Genomic DNA, 18,682 nt, shown 5'->3' with positions numbered 1-18,682 from the left:
CTGCTTTATCATCTGGATGTGCCAAATATATTTATAAGTTCTCAGGAACACGTGAGAAAAAGCCATTAATGCTATTATCAAGTTTGTGAGATTGAGATAGCATCTTCTGTGGGATTTTTCCAGAAACTCCACCCATCAGGAGTTTTAGAAGACGGCCATTATAACCCACTTATCCAGCCAACTTATTCTAAGAACATTCAGGAACTCTTGTTTGCTGAATGCATGCTGAACATGAGATACCATCTCTGCCGCGGACATGTGCAGTGCTTTTGAAATATTTACAAGTGCCTCCTCGTGAGGATGCGGACGTTATTGTTTACAGTCTGAACTTATTTTAAGGAACAAAACCTCCGGATGCACTTCCTGTTATAGTCCGACCTAGGCTTTATTTAACATATTTCTCTTGTATCATAAGACACTTCCACCTTCATTATGTCATCAACACTGTGTCGCTGACATAGGTAGGGGAAGGAAAGAGAAGGAAAAAGATGAACCGAGGCCGTGTCTGGGCTGTGGGGGTCCATCGGAGCCTAATGCTACATCTCCCTGAGCTGCACTGGCTGACACCGTCAAAGCCACGGTGTTCACAGCGCCATAGCCAAGCCGAGCACAGACTGGGAGCCAGCCCTCCCGCCCCGAATCCTGCCTCACACATGGGGATGAAGGGCAGACGTGCAATTATGATCCAAATGCCTCTGATCCTCGCCAGAACACTTTTTGCAGGAGCTGCTAACAGAGTCCCCTGACAATCAGAAATCCCCAGCTTGAGTTAATGAACTAACGCACACATGGTGTGAGGCTAGATGAGCTAAAGAAGGAAACGAGGATGTGTCTTAAAGGACTGAACCACGATCACCTAACAGTTACTCAGGGACAAAGAAATTGGCAGTGGAATAAAGGATAAGGAAAACGTAAAATTTTTCCTTAAAAAAAGGGAGGGGGGGCCTGGGTGGCTCAGTCGGTTAAGCGTCTGCCTTTGGCTCAGGTCATGATCCCAGGATCCTGGGATCCAGCCCTGTGTCAGGCTTTCTGCTCAGCAGGGAATCTGCTTCTTCCTCTCCCTCTGCCCACCCCTCCTACTCGCACTCTCTCTCTCTCTCTCAAATAAATAAAATCTTTAAAAAAAAAAAAGAAAAAGAAAGAAAGAAAAATCCAATCAGTGCTAAAAACACCACCCTTCCCTCTGCCCAGGGTCAAGAATCTTCAATGAAAAGTAAAGTTATGGGCTACCTCTTGCAGAAGTGAAGAGGCCGTTAAGGCAGTTTGGGTGATGTTTTGGCTCAACAGAGCCAGAGCTAAAAGGCGTCTCAAACAGACAGTGGAAGAGCAGCTGGCTGCGCACGCGGGGGGCCCGCCGCTCCAACTCCGTCGCTCTCCAGACCACCTGCAGGCCTTGCCTGTGTGGCTGCGCACTGTGGCCCCAAGTCCCAGTTCTGATGTCTCTGACTGGGTGGGTGGGATGGAGGAAGAGGAACCTGGACAGATCTCGAGAACGCAAAAATGCGGCTACCACCTATACCCAGGAAGTGGCTGCTGCCAAGTCTTTTCGAAAGACCGGCTCTCAGACCAACTGACCACCCACTTGAGTAGTTATCAAAATTGCCCCTTTTGCTCTCCCTTCAGTGAACTTTGCTATTCTCTCCTCCAGACTGCCTACGGTGAACCACAGACTCGACTCGGGGCAACACTGTTTGCTTCCAGACCTCAGTTTTGATAAAACTGTCAGCTGTGGCGTTCCACTAAACTGCTATGTGCAAAGCATTGTGGGGACATAGAGGGTAGAGATTCAAGTTAGACATGGTGTCTGCCTTCAAAGAGCTCACCACCTAATGGGGCAGCAAATCCTTACCTATCCAGTCAGAATGAAGAACCCGGACAGATGGGTGGTAGGTGAGAGCGCCTGTGTAATACAGTCTCACTGTCAAATTCGTGAGGATTTGTCTTTTCTGGTGGCTGCCATTTTTTCCAAGAGCGGATTGATCCAGAAATTAAAATTTCCATACATTCTAATCATCTTTTTTTGTGGCCAACTGTGTTACAAATAAATGCCCACTTTCCCAAGTTTTTCAAGAACAGACAGGCAGGTCTGAACCGAGAGAAAAGGTCAAACCGCAGCCTCATTTGTCAGGTGTCGCTCCATCTAAAACAACATCACCTCAAGTGAGAGGAAGTCAAGCTACCAAGCTTGTGGGGCTTCCTTTATTTTCTTCGACTCAAGACCATGTTCTTTTTTTCCTTAAATTTGGGAATTTAGTGCTTTTAATTTTTTAAAAAATTATCTCTGAAGGACTAAGATTTCGACCGCATTTTATTTTTTTCCATGCCATTTCAGTGACTGTTTCTATTACACACAAGAGCTTCCCGGCCCGTAGCATCTGTGGGTTGGAGAGTCAGGCAAGGAGTTGGAATCGGGAATATATTGACTGGCCTTTGCCACCTCTGGCTGTTCTAAAGAAATTTAAGAGCTCGAATAAGGAGACATTTAGCATCCTCTTTCAGACCGGGACTGGCTGCTCTCTCCGTGACATGCCACTCACTCACAGAAGCAACAAGCCATCACCTCCAACCTGGCCGGCTGATTATACAAGTATCTGACCAGATAAAAACAAAATACTCTGAAGCATCTGTTTCTTCTCAAAAAACACTCTTCTGTTTCTCATAGGAATCCAGTGCCTCGGCAAGCATTCTCCCTCTTAACCCTTACAGAGTCGCCATGGCAAATACAAGTACTGAAATTTTGTAAATAGGGGAGATGTGGGAGAGCAAAACTTTCCTGACATTTGCCTGAGATGAAGTAAATGAGCGGTGCTTGGAAGACAAGGCAGCCTTCTGACTTCCGGGTCTGTGAGGAAGCGCTGCAGGCAGCTGGGATCTCACAAGTCCCTTTGAACCAACTGTATAAACCAAACCCTTGTGCTGCCTGGTTATCAGGCTTTAAGTAAATATTGTGTTTGTATGTGCTTTGTGCTTTCAACCTCCACCAACCAAAGGGACTGGAATTTAGATATTTTCCACCAGGATTTCATCCCCAGGTTCAGGCAAGTTTTTCCTGAGTGGAAAATCAGCAATTGGTTGGAAGTTTCTGTGCACAGTTTTTAGCAGTTTTTACCTAATCTGAAGGGAGAGTTTAAAAATGAAGTCCTTCCTCAGAATGAGTTGGTTTGTATTCAAAGTTTTGTGAGGTATTTCAGAGAAGAAAACAGCTGTTAGAATACCACATGAGCTCGCAACTCTTCATAAGAGGTTCCCCCTTCAAAAGGCACGTCCCAAGCTCCATCAGTCACAAAGGTGGAAAGGTAGTTGGGGCAGCCGCTGAACATTCGGGCTCTGTTAATCTAACTTTTCTAAACCTCAGTGCTGCCATCTGTAAAATGGGGATGACAGGAAGATTGAGTGATACTGTGTGCACAGATTGCTTAGTGGGTGTCATGGTGGGTATAGAGTGAGGACCCAACAGGAAGAACCAGCCACGGCCATTCCTTCCTAAACACTCCACTGATTATTTAAATTAAAGGAAAAAAAAATAACAAACAAACATGGTGACTGAATAAGATATAAGATGTGTACAATATAGACCTAGGCTCGAGCAGGAGAAAAACTCAGTTAAAAGGCAATTGAGTGGAGAGAAGCCAAAAGATGATTTTTCCTCTCTGCTCTTCTGCAGAATTTCGTAGAGTTCTCAATGAAGGAAGTTCAGTTGCTAAACTACGGCAAAGACTAAGTGATTTCAGCCATAAGCCAGCATAATGTGTTTGGCATGCTTCACAGCCAATCTGAGAGTCATCCTGACCTCATGCCATCCCTAACTGACCTAGATACTAGACACAGTTCCATCAACCACAGAATAGCAGGAAAAATCTTTTTTTGAGGTGCTATGTTCTGCCAAGTCACTGACTCCTACAATCAGGATTGATTACAAACACCCAATTAGGAGGCATTTGGAACCTGATCTGAACACTAATCTTGTCTCTTGTTCTTCTTTGGGCTTAATGATCAGCCTTGATGAATACTACAACGGCAATTAGTTAAGTTTATTTTGTAGCCTCCTTTACAAGCGCACACACACATGCACATATGTGTTTGTGTGTGTGCTTCTGCCGGAGTATGTCAGCATGCATGCAAGTATCAAGTTTTGTGCTGGAAAAAAAGGAGCTGAGAATATGCATGCCGGCTGAAGGCATATGTCTCACTTGGATCGATTTTTAAGTGTCTGCTCCCCAAGTGAAATCTGGTTGGAAATGCCATGCACATGTTGATTCAACTTGGTAAGATTTCAACTAACCTTCTCTTTTAGCTTCTCATAAAGGTTGTTTCTTTCAAATTACAGAGATGCTAATGCCCAACAACCTTGTAATACTCAAAATTCATTATGATCAAATGTGATTGCTTATAGTAAAAAATAATAAAGAACATTAATTTTATTAAACACATGGGGTTTTGCTCAAATTAAATCAGCGCTAGTAGGGAAAAAAAATCAAAAAGAAGAAAGTAGATAATTATCTGCCTGAGCAGTAACCAGGGAGGCTGCAGGTGGTAGCAACAGCATTGTCCAGCGGCTGTTCTGAGAAGGGTTCATTGTATCCACTCAAAGATTGTTTAATTGAATTGAGCTTGGTGCTGGTGCCTCCCACACAGCTCATGTTGGGAAGTTACTTGAGATGAAAACCGACCATGAAAAACTGAAATATAAAGCAAGGGAAGATTTTTCTGTATTTGCCTTGCATCTAAATTAAGCCCTAGATGGAAAATTCTGTGTGTATTTTACCATACCTAGAGTATATGTAACGCATACAGGATATTTCAATCACTGAAAAACATTAGAATACACTTCAGTATGACTCTGTTTTTCTTTTTTTATTAGAAAGGGAAGAGTATGCATTGTTCCATCTCTCTTCCAAAGAGTTTTACCACATTCAAAGGATAGTGCCTACAGATTTCTAAGACTATAGTTTAGTTTTGTCTCATTTTGAAATTTATAAAACTGCAATCACACAAGTTAGGACATAGTCGTCCTTGAAGCCAAAGGCTAGTTGGACATAAGGGGAAATTCTTCGTAGGAGGCTGGAAATGTTTACTCTGGATTGGTTATATGGTTGTGCTCCCCTTGTAAAATGTTTTCAAACTTTACACTGCATGTCTTTTTCTACATACATATTGTCCTTTAATTAAATTAAAAGTACATATACCTCTATATTTAATACAGAAAATGGAGAAATATTTTGGCTTAAAATACTCACTGTTTTCCATAAAACCAAGACTTCGTTTTGGTCTAAGTGATACTCTAAAACACAAGACTGGGACTAGAGTAAGACACTCACCTCAAATACAGAAAGCTAAAAACTCCCCAATCAAGGTAAATAATATTTTAGTGCAGCATTTTAAAAAATCAAAATGAATGAAAAAACCCATGCTGAACAAAGTAAAAAAAGAAAGGATCGAAACAAAAACTAGTACTCAAGGAAACCAGAAATGGAACTTATATTCCCCAATTGCCAATAAATGACAAAGCGACCACTGTATAATTAAATTTGTGGAAACGATCAGATCTGAGAAACTAATGGGAGATTAATTTTCATTCAGTGAATTTATAGTCCATGAAAATAAATGAAAAGACCAGTGTTTCGAAGTTTGTAACAACTTAGGTAGTTTTAAAAGTAGCATTAAAGAAGCGATGTGTGATTTATTCCAACAAAATTTGAAAACTTGAATATCATCTCGATTTAGTTAAAATTTTCTTGTAGTTAAACTTCATATGAAGTTACAAAAGTGAAATCTCCCTTTGATTGCATTGAATCAGGGAAAAAAAAAACCACCTATTTTTGGTTCCACTAAGAAGGGATTACACATCTAAGTTATAGACAGAAAAGCATCTATACCAGCTTAGCCTGTGTCTCAGTGAAATCCTACAAAGCAGCACCAACAAATCAGGCACTGAAGTCAGGAACCAGTGAGTAAAAAGGCCACTACTGAGCTTTCTCCCTCCAATACTACCACCTTTTTAGACTCTTTCTGGAGCTCCACATTCATTTTCTTAATGTTTTTAACCCAACGTCTGTGAAATTTTTATTGCTCCCCAGATGAGGACATCTGATCTGAATGTAATCACACACCTCTTTGCTCAGCAGTATTTGTCACAACCCATTATAAATTATCATGCTGATAGTTTGCATTGCTGGGAAACCGGAAAAGTTCCATAAATTCTAACTACTGTATCAATGACATTCTTGTTTATTATGCAGATATAAAGTTTTATGAGATTCAAGATGTCTGCGTTACCACCGAAGAAAATTATCGTTGAGTAAGATCTAACTAGCTCAATGTAAATGTAGAAAACCATTTACAGTGCACAATGAACATTGCTTTCCAAAGAACACTCAGCAGGTTGCTTTTTTCTTTCTTTTCTGCTTGTAACTTTGCCTTGACAGTTCACAAGCATAGAGGATTTTGCTAGTGCATTCCCTCCACACCTTCTCCTTCAGAACATTCTCAAGCCACCTTTAATCAACATAACAATAAAATGAGACAGTGTTGTGACACATCTCGCACAATGTTAGCCCACAGACAGATGTTCTCCTGCTCCATGGATTGATTGATTGATACCACACTTTGTTCAATAAAAGAATTCAGGGAGTTATAATATTATGTTTTTGATGCTTATTTGTCATGAAACCTGACTCATAACGGAACCTGAAACATAGATTATTGCTTTTTAAAACTATCAGGCACAACCCAAACATTCATTTTTCCTAAGGAAATAACGCCCCTTGATATTCACTCTAAAAACTCTTTGTAAGGTTAGGTTCATCGTTTGTTTATGCTTTGGGTCAGTCTCCGTGCTCTTCACATGAAAAGTTGTAACTGTCTACATGTTGCTGTGTGGTTAAAACTATGAAATAGTTTTTAATTTAATTATAAATAAAACAATACAAATGTAAATAAGAATAATTTCCCTCCCAGAATTCATCTATTTAGTTACTTATCCATCCCTACACTCAACAAAGAAAATTATTTACTTGGCTTTTAAGGAAGTTTCTCAACAAGAAAATGTGCTAAGGAATCGATTTCTTAAGCTTTCACATGGTGGAAGTTGACTGTACAAATACTAGATGGTTTGAAGGGCAGTTGCCGGGTGTATTTTATGCAGATCATTCCATTACTGGATCTAGATATTTAGTTTGACATATGCTTAAGTTTCATATTTCCAAATGTTCTAACCCTCACCAAGTTGTATGAGATATCATAAGAGTGACGATAACTTCTTTTGAGAGAAGCTTTCAACTTTTCAAAGGGCTTTTGTATCTACTACCCCATTTTATCTTGCCAATAACCCAACGACATTGTTAAAGCAAGTACTTGTTATTGCTATTAGACGTATAATATAGCTGAAACAGGGAGAAATATTAAATATCTCAAATAAGACAATTAGCTTGATCTCAACAGGAATGGTAACTACAAGCTTGCTAGGTGGTTGAATGTGGTTTGGTGTACCTAATTGTGTATGCTCTCAAATTCCTTTTATGGAAGTACCCTAGTATGAATTTCAAAACAAAAACAAAAACCCACACCACTGTAATAAAAAACAAAAACAAAACTATGCTTTTGCACATTCAACGTAAAACTTTGAAGTCTATGAATTTGTTCTTCCAAGGGTTATTGGTATTTTCTACTTTTGTAGGGAATTTTAACTTTAAAGCTGTGGATTCTTCTTGCAGCCTTCACAAAAGACTGTAAGAATTGTGCCCCATTTGTAGAATCTTAACTGCAACCTTCAACTGTGACCAGGAGTCATGTGGACCAGCCTGGACAGATAGTGACAGCAATGACTTCAGTTGCTCTTCCTCTATCATTCTTGGAATTTTCATTGATAAAACAACCAGGTAGCAGCACTTCCAAATGTGGGTGAAAGATATTTTCTATGCCATAATCTCCATTGACTTCATCAGGCTAAATATATCAGTCTTTCAAGGCTGGCCAGGAGATGGCACCTTCAGAGAGAACAAACCCTCAGTTGCTACCATTAAAAAGCATTTCACTCTGGAGCCTTAAAAAAAGTCTCATCAGCAAAATGACAGAAACAATCTTCTTACCCACGTCAGTTTCTTGAATACCATGCTGATGTCACTAAAATTGTCCCTTCCTAAAAATAGTAATTATCCATTTTCTTGTCATTTTTCAAAAAGGAAACTGAGGGGTGCCTGGGTGGCTCAGCTGGTTAAGCATCAGACTCTTGATTTCAGCTCTGGTCATGATCTCAAGGACCTGGGATTAAGCCCCACCTCGGGTGCCATGCTCAGCGTGGAATCACCTTGGGATTCTCTGCTTCTGCCTCTGCTCCCTGCACCCCTGTCCCCACTCATGTGTGCACATTCCTTCTCTGTATCTCAAAATAAATAAAGTTAAAAAAAAAGGCCTCAAAATGCAGAAAGAAAGAAAGAAAGAAAGAAAGAAAGAAAGAAAGAAACAAAGAAAGAAACAAAGAAAGAAAAAAAGAAAGAAAGAAAGAAAAAGAAAGAAAAAGGAAGGAAGGAAGGAAGAGACTGAGAAGGTCCCAATTCCACCATACTCCACCTCACATCATGGTATGGCAAATAGTTTTTGAAGATCTACTGTGTGTCAGACACTGTTATAAGCACTTAACATGTATTAACTCACTTGACTGGCTTCCCCAGTTATGTGCTGGAACTGGTTTGCACCAGCTCACAAGGACCCATCGCACACGTCTCTTTAGGAGTACACAGGTACACAAGTCTGTGTACAGTGACCTCACATGGATAGTTTGAAACTGGTCACGGTGGGAATATTTACACTACAGAAATTGGTAAATATTACCAATGAGGACTTGACCCACCCCCTTCCATGATCCGGTCATTCGACATTGACCAGCATACCACCACTAGCGGCTCCTGATTATTCTGAATTTTTTAACTATTATATTATACACAGACATGGTCACAACTCTCAGATCAGGATTTAGCAGATATGAGTTTACTAAAATGTAATGGCACCCTGTCTTTGGGAATAATGTTATTACTTGAGTGTGTTTTATGTTTTATGTTGCGTTTCTTAAAAATATCTTTTAGAGTAGCTTAAGTATTGTCAAAAAGCAAAAAAATAAAACACAGCAAACTAAAACAAAATGAAAGAGAAACAAATCTCCAGGTTGTCTAAGTGATTGACATTGTAAAATCGCCATACAGAATAAAGTCAACAGTAACAACAAACTCCCTGTTTCCTAGCAGTCACTGGAACACTGTTAATGGCAACTTTCATACAAGATTAAGAAGTCCACATAAAGCCCTGAAGCACAGAACAAGGATTCAATTGGAATCGTCATAATTCTATTACACTGTAGTGTATGCTGATTATTTGGAAATTGATCGATGAATGTATGCTAATTCTCTAGGCACCAGAAAGTTGAATTAACCAGATGAGCTCATTTCCCTGCCCATGAAACACTAGTTTTACCCCACCAACTCAACAGATGGTTAAGGACCACCTACAAGTGGGAAACTTTTCATATCATTCTGCTCTTCCCTAAAAGGGCTATGTGTTTGCAAATAGAACATTTTTTAATAATGAATGTGCCTGCACAATAATGTTTATATCCAATGGAAATTGTAGCCTATTTGCATTGTATACAATTATATCAAACTGGCCCATTTTAAAAGTTCGGAAAACGTATCAGTCCCTGAGAAACACTTTAGATTTGACATTTAAGTAGATTGTTTTCCTTTGCTAAAACTATTTCTATATCCTAACTTCACTGAAGAGAGATATGCAGGTTCAAGTATCTGGAGAATATACCCTGTGCAGGTTGGCAGAATGGGGTAATGTGGGCAAGACAGAGACAAGCGGTCTGCTGGGTGTTCAGAGAAGAGCAAACCTGCACCTGAGTGGACTGCTTGCGCTTGCAAAGTTAAAACACATTTTCCATACTGTGCAAAGAAAAACCTGCACAACTAGTTCTTTCACATAAAGTGAGGAAATATAGACTGTCCTTAACTCACAAAATGTGTCACAGATTTGTTAAAAAATATCCAGCCTCGTCATCTGTTGATGCTATATATACTAGTAATCCACAATATTTAATAAAAACCCAAGTGAAAGTTGGGATTTCTAGTTCTTCCCCTTTTCAGGGGAGAAAAAGAAGCACATAGACACATTTCTTAACGAAAGAGTTCTGAAACCAAAAGTGTTAACAGGAAAAAGAATATGAGAGATTATGCTTTTCAACATAATATTCCTAGTTTGGGGAACTCAGAAATCGCTTAACATAATTTAATTTCCATACCATTGACACAGGATCTGGCCTAGATTAGAATCCCTCCTGGATCCGTTTACATCCGGTACTGTACACACAGGCTTTCCCCCCTTAGACATCCATGACCACTAGATGGTGGTGTGGTGCCCTGTTCAAATACTTTCCCACTTACTTGCAGTCTCTGTCCTCCAAATCAAAGTGAGGGTTGAAGTTGATCATAATCCTCTGGTACGGGTCGGGAGCCCGAATCAGCCATTCACATTTTTCACTTGGATGATAAGAATGAGGATAACCAGGAGACGTAAGGTACCCGGGGCTTTCAATTTTTATCGTATCGCCACACTTATCTGTAATAAAAATAACATTTTGGTAAATCTTTCCCTGACAACCCCTTAAGTATTCTGGCTTTACATATAAATTACTGGTTATTATTCCATAACTTTTTAGGGGGACCTCCCCGTGGGTCCTTCAGGTGGCCTTCATACAACCCGGCTGCGAAGGAACACTCTTTGATCCCAGGAAGGTTAGCTCAGGAGAAAAGTAGACTGAGATCTGACAGGACTCCACCCTTACCCCCTACGAAGTTCCTTCCCAAGAAAAAGGTCTTCTAGCGTTAAAAACATTAAATCCTCTCAATGGATGTTAACATGGTCCCCAGGGAGCTTCTGCTAGACTTAATTATCCCCCAAGAAGTGTAATCGCATTAAGTAGCAAGTTCTGAGTGGAAGGTGACTAAAAGAAGCTATTCGACCCCTTGTGTGGCTTTTTGATGATAAGTCTGGTCTATGTCATTGATCAGTGGGGACTGTCATCCAAGACTTTGATTGGCTTAAAGCCAAACCTTTTGTGTTGTTGTTTTATCTGCCCATAAATCTAAGTGATTTTGAGTTATCTCTGCTCGGGAGATCCAGAGCAGCAGAGAACAAAGTGTATTTGGTGAAGCAGAAATAATTCTGCTCTACTGCTCCAGGTAAAGTTGTTCAGTCTTCGAGACCAGATCAAAGCAACTGGGCAGAAAGAAAAATAAATAGCCACACAGCATTAATTCTAATTACCTAGATGTTGGGGGAAAAAAACCCACCACACTGAGTTCTGGGTGTCACATATGGTAAACCATGGTCTCACATTCTGGGAAAGGTGAGCTAACTAGTTTTGAGCCTTCATTTCAAAAAACCCGAATGCGGAAGTGATTCACTGAGAGCCAAATAAACCAGTCACTGGGCTGCTTTATTGTTCAGTGTAGATTCTCATTGTCACTTTTTATGATGGATTTCATGCTGGAGAGTCTCAGCCTGAAATGCTGCCACATTTATTGATGCTTAATTTTAAGCAATAAAAATTTGGTGCATAAACTATGTTAGAGGAATAGGTATGAAAGCAGTGAAATATATAAGCCTATCAATCACAAATTTTCAGTAATGGTATATATAGATTTTAATATTGCATCTAATAGATTCCCTGTGGAAAGAGAATGGCATTCTTTGCTCTCAGCATGAATTTATAAATCTACAGAATTTTATTACAGGAAAACCAGGTCAAATGGAAATGAAAGATGAAGTGCACATCAAAAATGCATAAAGCTACATGCATTGCAGAAATCATTTCCCATAAATTAAAAAGAAGACAATATAAATCATATTGTTTTTCTCAATTGCTAGATGTTTCTGACCATGTATTGTAGACTGGGGGTACCCTTATACTGGTTTCCTTTGCCTTGGCTTTTAAAAACTTAAGGTTTGCCAAGAAGAAATGTTGCAACTGGAGTTCGGAATCTCAACTAATGATCATATTGGACTCTGTTATGTGATTCTAGTGAGGCTCTTCCATTATTTTCAGTGTGCAGAAAACTTGGAGAGTGACCCCATCTCATTAAGTCCCCTCCAGCTCTATACAAACATCATGGCAGTGTCTGGCATCTGTTAGAGGAGTGAAATAAAACAGCACTGCTTCTAGTCACTCCACAGAGTCACTTCAGAAGACATTTAGGTAGACTCGGTACCACACCAGAGCTCTTTAATCTGTGACTTCTGAGAAAGTGACAGTGTAATAAGATAATGTGGACTGCTAGACTCCCTGGCTCTGTTAAATCTCTCTAACAGTTGATTAAGAAAGAGCAATTTCTAATGACTCTGGACCATTAGACCTAAATAAGGTTAATGAATTAATTTAGCAGACACTGGTACTCCGAGGAGGTGGACATGGCTTTAAGAGGTCTGCTGTGTTACGGAGGCATTTACTGGCTCTGGTCACTGCAAGCCTAGCAACATGGCTTTAACCAGTCAAGCTCACAGACTGAAGCTCAGGTTCTCAGCATTCCCCAGATTTCTGCTAAGAAAATTTGAAAATATATTATATATACATATATACACGTGCGTGTATACATTCATATACACACGTATACGTGGAGACCACAACCTAAAGTCTGGAAGCTATTTGCATTAGGTTTCAAATCCATCCTGTGAACATCTTGACTCCGGATTTAATCTCAGGAGTTGTAGAGAGCAGAGGCTGGGTTACTGTAATTTCTAAAGTCTAACCACTTGACCTCTTTCAATTGGAGGAGAATGTTATTTCATCCTTTGCCAGATTATAGAAAGATGCCACCAACTCGGATTCATTAATAAATTGAACTCCACATTCATGGGTGTGTGTGTGTGTGTGTGTGTGTGTGTGTGTGTGTGTGTGTGTTGCCTCTAAGCATATCATGTAGAACACTGCTTGGTAGGTGTTGGGGGGAAATCTATTGCTTCAATCACAAAACCTCCAAAAAGCATATTAGAGAGATTAACTTCCATCATAAAGATGTGATTTAAATTCCTCCTGGTATGAACCCCTCCACTTGTGGTCTCTTATTAAAACAATATACCACAGTAAGTAGTGGGTGTGCTTTTCTTCTAATTACTTTGATTGAAATCTAAGCCAGACAAAAGTAAATATTTGATAATTAGTTAATAATAATTGCTGAAGACTTACTGTAAAGATAATCTCATACCCTTGCCTTCACCTACTTTAAAGTGTAAGTTAAACACGCCTACAACCAGATCACATTTTTAAACACATTATTTAGATTAGGGGATACTGTTTATAACCCAGCCGTCTTTCATTTACTTAACAGTGAGTGGTTTTAAAAGCTAAGGGGAAGCTGCAACTAGGTTAGGGATTTTCAGATATCCCGGTGTTTTACACTGTATATATCAGATTCCTTTATTGACACTACGTAACTTTCATTCATACTTCAGACAGATTAGGGGTGATTTGCAAAGGCGGAGGAGAGAGTTCCATCAACCAAAAAACCGCTATCTCTTGCAGGCACCCACCAGAGGAAACGGTTTCGAAGAGCTGCAAAAGAACCAGGAAGTTCTCCTGGTAAAGTGTGCATTAACTTTCAACAGCCATCAAATTTTTGAAAGGGAGTCTCATCTAATTGCCTTTGGGAGGAAACATTATTAAGATAATTGGTGTGCTGATCCTAGAAGGTAGGCAGCTCTGCCGTGTAACAGAGGTAGGAAAACCCCCATAACCAAACAATCAACTTCAGAAGGGAGGCAGTGGACTTGAAATCTTCCTGCCTTAAACCGCCTGATCTTATGTCTTTATTTCTCCTCCTGGACGAAAGTTTCCTTCGCCCAGGAGGTGGCTATTGCCGGTTCACCCCGACAGCTCTGCGTGAGTCTCGCGGCTGCGGCGGGAAGCCGAACCCCGGCCGGACGCGGGCAACCGGGGAGCCCGGGCGCCGCGCTGTCACACGCGTCTCCGCCTGTCACTTACCGTTGCGAAAAGCGCTGGCCAGGGCGAGGGCGACGGCGAGCGCGGCGCAGAGGAGCGGCAGCCCCCTCTCCATTCTCCCTTCGCCGGATCCCCAGGCAGGCGCGGGAGAACGAGAACGTGCGGGGAAAATAGAGCAAAGGGGGAATCTAAACAATCTGAAGAGCTTCAACTCCGCCTAGAGCTGTAAAATCCTCAGTCCGTCTTGGAGAAAAGAGAGCAGCGAGGCAATGCCTTGATCCGAGAGAAATGCTTCTCTTTTTGTGTCTCAAGTCGCCTGCATCCTGTCATTTAGCTCCGGTTTCCTCTCTCTTTTCCCACACTTGTTCCTCTTCCAGGAGCCACTGCCCGGGCCATGTCTCAAAAAAAAAAAAAAAAAAAAAAGGGAGGGGGGGCTAGCCGGGGGAGGAGGGAGGTAGGGAATCACAGCAAAGCCAGTTTCCAGAAAGAAAAAAAAAAAAAAAATCCGGCTTGTTTCTGGACCCGTTGGAGCCGAGGAGCTGGCGCCCTGGGGAGGTCCGGGGTGTCTGCGGAAGGAGAGGAGCAAGCAATGAAAAGATGAGCGGGAGACAGAGGAGTTTCACCAACTGCACCCCCGCCTCCCCCACCTCCTCCGTCCTCCTCCTCCCCTTCTGGAGCCCTTCCCTCGCTTCCTCCCTCCCCTCTGCCGGCACAGGCTCGCCAGTAATTGCCTGACAGGAGACTGGGAGGAACAAGTTTCCCTCCGTGTGCTTCCCCCGTCCGTCTGTCCCTCTCTCCCGGAGGCCCTGAAGGATCTCCGCGGAAAGGGAGGCGTTGGGGGTCTGAGCCAGGGCGTGTGGGTGTGAGTGTGTGTTTGGAGAGGAGGCTGCGAGGTCGGTGCCAGCGACTGGGTCGGGCTAGCCTACCTCTGCGTGCTCGCTCAGGACCCCTGGGGGAGAGACGGGCAGCTCGCGGAGGATCCCCGGGATCCAGTCGCGGAGGATCCCCGGGATCCAGTCGCCGAGGAGTGCGGCGCGCCCGGGAGGTGGCTGCTGCTTCTCACAACTCCGAATCCCCGGCCCGCGGAGGCGAGGAGCGCGGGGCGAGCCGCGTCACTCCTCTGTGCCCGCCCGAGACCTGGGGCAGAGAGCAGCAGGGCGCCCCTGACGCTCCGGGCCGGATCTGGGGAGACCCGGGAAAGCTAGGCTGGAGTGGGAGACGCACCACAGAGCCGGGCGAGGGTCCACAGTGTCGCTGCCGCGTAAAGCGGAGTCAGACCACTCGGTCGGGCGAGGCTGGGCTGCGGCCGCACTCGGCCTCTCTGCCCGCTAGCAGGGCGCGCTGCCGGGAGCCAGTCTTGTCGGGGTGCCCTCCGCACACCGGGGGCTCCATTGTTAAGCGAGATTTGGTGCCCTCTGCCCTGGGACAGAGGGAACGCCGGAGGGTGGGAGGTGATGCTCCTTCCAGCTAGGGGGCAGCCGTCGCCCGACCCCGCCCAGCCTCATGTCTCTGTGGAGCCCAGGTGTTCCGGGGGGTTGGCAATTAGGGGTCCAGTGGCCCCTGTTTCGGTGCCTCTCGGGAGAGGGAGAACAGTGGCGGGGGAGGAGGGCTCTTGGCAGGGCTCGCACGGTACCCACCCCAGGCCACAGACAATTGTCACGCCAGTCCTCTAGCTCCTGTCCACCCCCACCTTCCACGGCGGCGCGTCCTCACCGTGGGCTGGATGCCCCCCAGTTCCACCCCCAAGGGCTTTCCGGGAACTGCTGCAGAAGGCCTCTGAGGATATGAATAGCAAAGCCATTTCAGGGAACAAACAGGTTTCGGCCACCAATCTGGCCCTTGAGAGGGTAAAGGTCCGCGTACCCCCTCCCAAGGAGTTCGTGGGGGAAGGTGAAAAGGTCACTACACCTTCTGGGAATTGGCGTTTATGTACACACCCTGAAAGCAGAGCCTTATTCCTACCTGGCGCAAAGAGCTGGCACAAGACATTTAAGAATGTTGGCAAGGACACTCTGGTCAAGGGTTTTGGCGGAAGAACTAGGGGCGGGACAGGAGAAGGGCAGCCGAAGGCGCGCGGGCCCGGCTGGGCGCAAAGACGCGCTCCCCTTGGGGGTGCCGGCGGGCCCCGCGCCGGGCGGAGGGGCACCCGCGGCGCCCGCGCTCGCTGCGCTCTCTCTCCGGGTCCAGCTTTTCCTTCGCCCGCCCGCGCGCGGGGAGCCCCCGCCTCCAAGCTGGAGACCCGGCCCTCTGGCGCCGAGAGCGGGCCCTGCCCCCGGGCGCCTCTTTTCCCTCACCCGTTTCCCAGGTCTTGGCTCTCGGACCCCCAGGAGGCGCTGGGTGGGGAGGTGGCACTTCGAGGCCGGGAATCAAATGCTTGGGTCGAGCGGAAGGGACAGTGGCGGGGCCGCGGGCAGCCCAGCGTCCGGGCCCCGGCGGCGGGCGGGCGGGCGGGAGGCGAGACCCGGGCGCCAGCCCCGCCCAGCGCGGACCCGGGGGAGCAAGCGCTGCAGAGGAAAGCCCCGGCGTTGGGCGACGACGGGCGCACGTCGCCTCCTCCCCGTGTCCTCTCTGCCTCTGGCGCACCCCCGCCAGTCCCAGTCCCCAGCTGCGCGGGGTGAGCGGCATCATCAGATTTGGGGTGACCCCGAGCGACCCCAGTCCAAGGCTCAGAGAGAGAGAGGCGCCTCTCAGAACTGGCGGGTTGACAGGCAGTGGGGGTGTGTGCAGCGGTCAAGGCGTCCTCAGAGTCACAAATACCCGACTTCTTCCTAGTGGGAACTAGGAGGCCGCACTCGCTCCAGGGAGCCCTTTCTGACCGGACTGTGCCTTGGCGGGGTGAGCGAGGGGGCACACGCGGGAGACTTGAGCTGTATTGTTTTTATAAAACTGCCGCCAATCTCTCTTTCCCTTTTCCCTGCTGAGTGTGCATTTCCCAGCCTGGACCCACCACGCTAACAAATAAAGCCACCGGATCATGCACTCAGAGAGGGACTGCCCCCACTCCGCAACCCCGCTCCCTCTGGCTCCCTTTCAGCCCTTCGCGGGGAAGGGCTCCCCCAGTATGTCAACACGCAGAAAACCCCTGTCTGTTCTTGCTCACCGTCCGGAGCACTTTTGCCAGGCTTCCTCCAACCAACTAGTAAGACATGCACTGTGTACTGTGGGGGAAATAACAAATTTAAGTTTTGCCCCTGATTTTTCTGGTCTTACCTGATCTGAGGCTTTTCTAGACTCCTTAGTTTCTCCACAGCGCTGGGTAATGGAGCCCTACGACACTGATAATTGCCAGCTAGTGGGTTAGTACAGAGCAAATTGTCCTTGCTAACAACCTCTTTCCTCTGCTGTTAGATTCCGTTAAGTGCCGAAAAGGGTCAGTTTTAGATTTCTGCAATTCTCCAGCAAGGGAGACAGACCGACCTTTATATGAGAATAAGTGATAGACAGAGGAAGAATTTGGCAGTGTTCCTAGGTTGATTTTATTTTGATCTTACGAACACATCACTCTTCCTGACATCAAAAATCCCCAAACTAGATAGGACCCAGTTCCACTGAAGGGAAGATTCATGGAGCACACTTCCAGAATGCCAGGCCCTGGCCTTGGGTGGGCAATACCCAGCCCCATAGACTCCCATGCAGGAGCTGCTGCAGGAATAAGGCACTCAGACCTCCTGAGAAGGGCTGAAATCGTTGCCCACCATTAAGAATAGACTGGGTGGTAAATGTTAGGTTCTTTTCATCAAGCTCTCATCAATTTGTCAGAAATAAGAGGAGATCCATTGCTCCCAGAGGGCCATTTGAGCCACTAACTTCCTCAAAGTATTTCAGGTTGATGCAATATGGAGATTGAGGTTGGTATTTCAAAACTATATCAAGTCTAGTCAAGTTTTTTTAAAGCATCAAACCCACATATTTCAGAAAAGCAATAAAACAACATATTTTCGTAGGAGCTAACCTACATTTGAAATGGAAGAATGGAAGAAGCAAAACTGGGAAAAGATTAAAAATTGAAATTTAAATTAATTTACTATTATTTCATTTTTTACGTTTATTTTTAGCAATCTCTACACACAATATGGGGCTTGATCTCACAACCCCCAGATCAAGAGTTGCTTCCTCTTCTGACTGAGCCAGGCAGCAGCCCCTACTATTATTTTTAAAAATTCTATTAAAAATGACACTTCTGCTGGGGCGCCTTGGTGGCACAGTTGGTTAAGTCTCTGACTCTTGGTTTGGGCTTAGGTCCTGATCTCAGGGTCCGGAGATGGAGTCCCAGATAGGGCTCCCTGCTCAGCATGAGTCAGCTTGAGACTCTCCCTCTCTCTCTGCCCCTCCCCACATTCTCTCTCTAAAATAAATAAATAAATCTCAAAAAAAATTCTTCAAGTACTGGAGAAAATACTACCATGTAAAGTTTTAAAACAAAGTTATCATGTAGAGTTTTTGTATTAAAGCACGTGCAATAACAAGATGCAGGAAGACAACGCTAAAATTTGAATAGTGTTAGTGAATTCAAAATCTCTTCGGTGTTAGAGGTTAGGGCTAGAATTTGAAAACTGTGTATTTTTATTTGTCTGAAAGAACAGTCTTAGATTATTCTGCCTTCATTTAGTTACTTTTTAATTAGGAAAATTAAGAAAATAATAACAAATAGAAACACTCACTAGACCAATAAAAATATCATTAGAACATATTCAA

At 44.2% G+C, this 18,682-nt stretch overlaps 1 protein-coding gene across 15 annotated transcripts in view; it reads right to left on the bottom strand.

Annotated features, from left to right (window-relative positions):
• The window catches only part of NRP1 (neuropilin 1), a 136,845-nt gene extending 120,427 nt beyond the window's left edge, over positions 1-16,418 (bottom strand). For 4 of the 15 annotated variants that reach the window (XM_048219529.2, XM_048219532.2, XM_048219535.2 and 1 more), the window contains exons 1-3: positions 14,914-15,314; positions 14,030-14,553; positions 10,434-10,608 (exon numbers count right to left, since the gene is read on the bottom strand). In XM_048219529.2, coding sequence (XP_048075486.1) covers positions 10,434-10,608; positions 14,030-14,102 — 248 coding nt within the window. In that variant the 5' untranslated portion in view covers positions 14,103-14,553; positions 14,914-15,314. Of the gene's footprint in view, positions 1-10,433; positions 10,609-14,029; positions 14,689-14,913; positions 15,315-16,281 lie in introns of those variants that run through there. The other 11 variants (XM_048219531.2, XM_048219533.2, XM_048219538.2 and 8 more) reach the window with 7 other exon arrangements.
• Between the last annotated feature and the right edge of the window lie 2,264 nt (positions 16,419-18,682).

Source organism: Ursus arctos, unplaced genomic scaffold, assembly GCF_023065955.2.
Source record: "Ursus arctos isolate Adak ecotype North America unplaced genomic scaffold, UrsArc2.0 scaffold_30, whole genome shotgun sequence".
Lineage (NCBI taxonomy): Eukaryota > Metazoa > Chordata > Mammalia > Carnivora > Ursidae > Ursus > Ursus arctos.
This window is presented reverse-complemented; position numbering and strand designations above follow the sequence as displayed.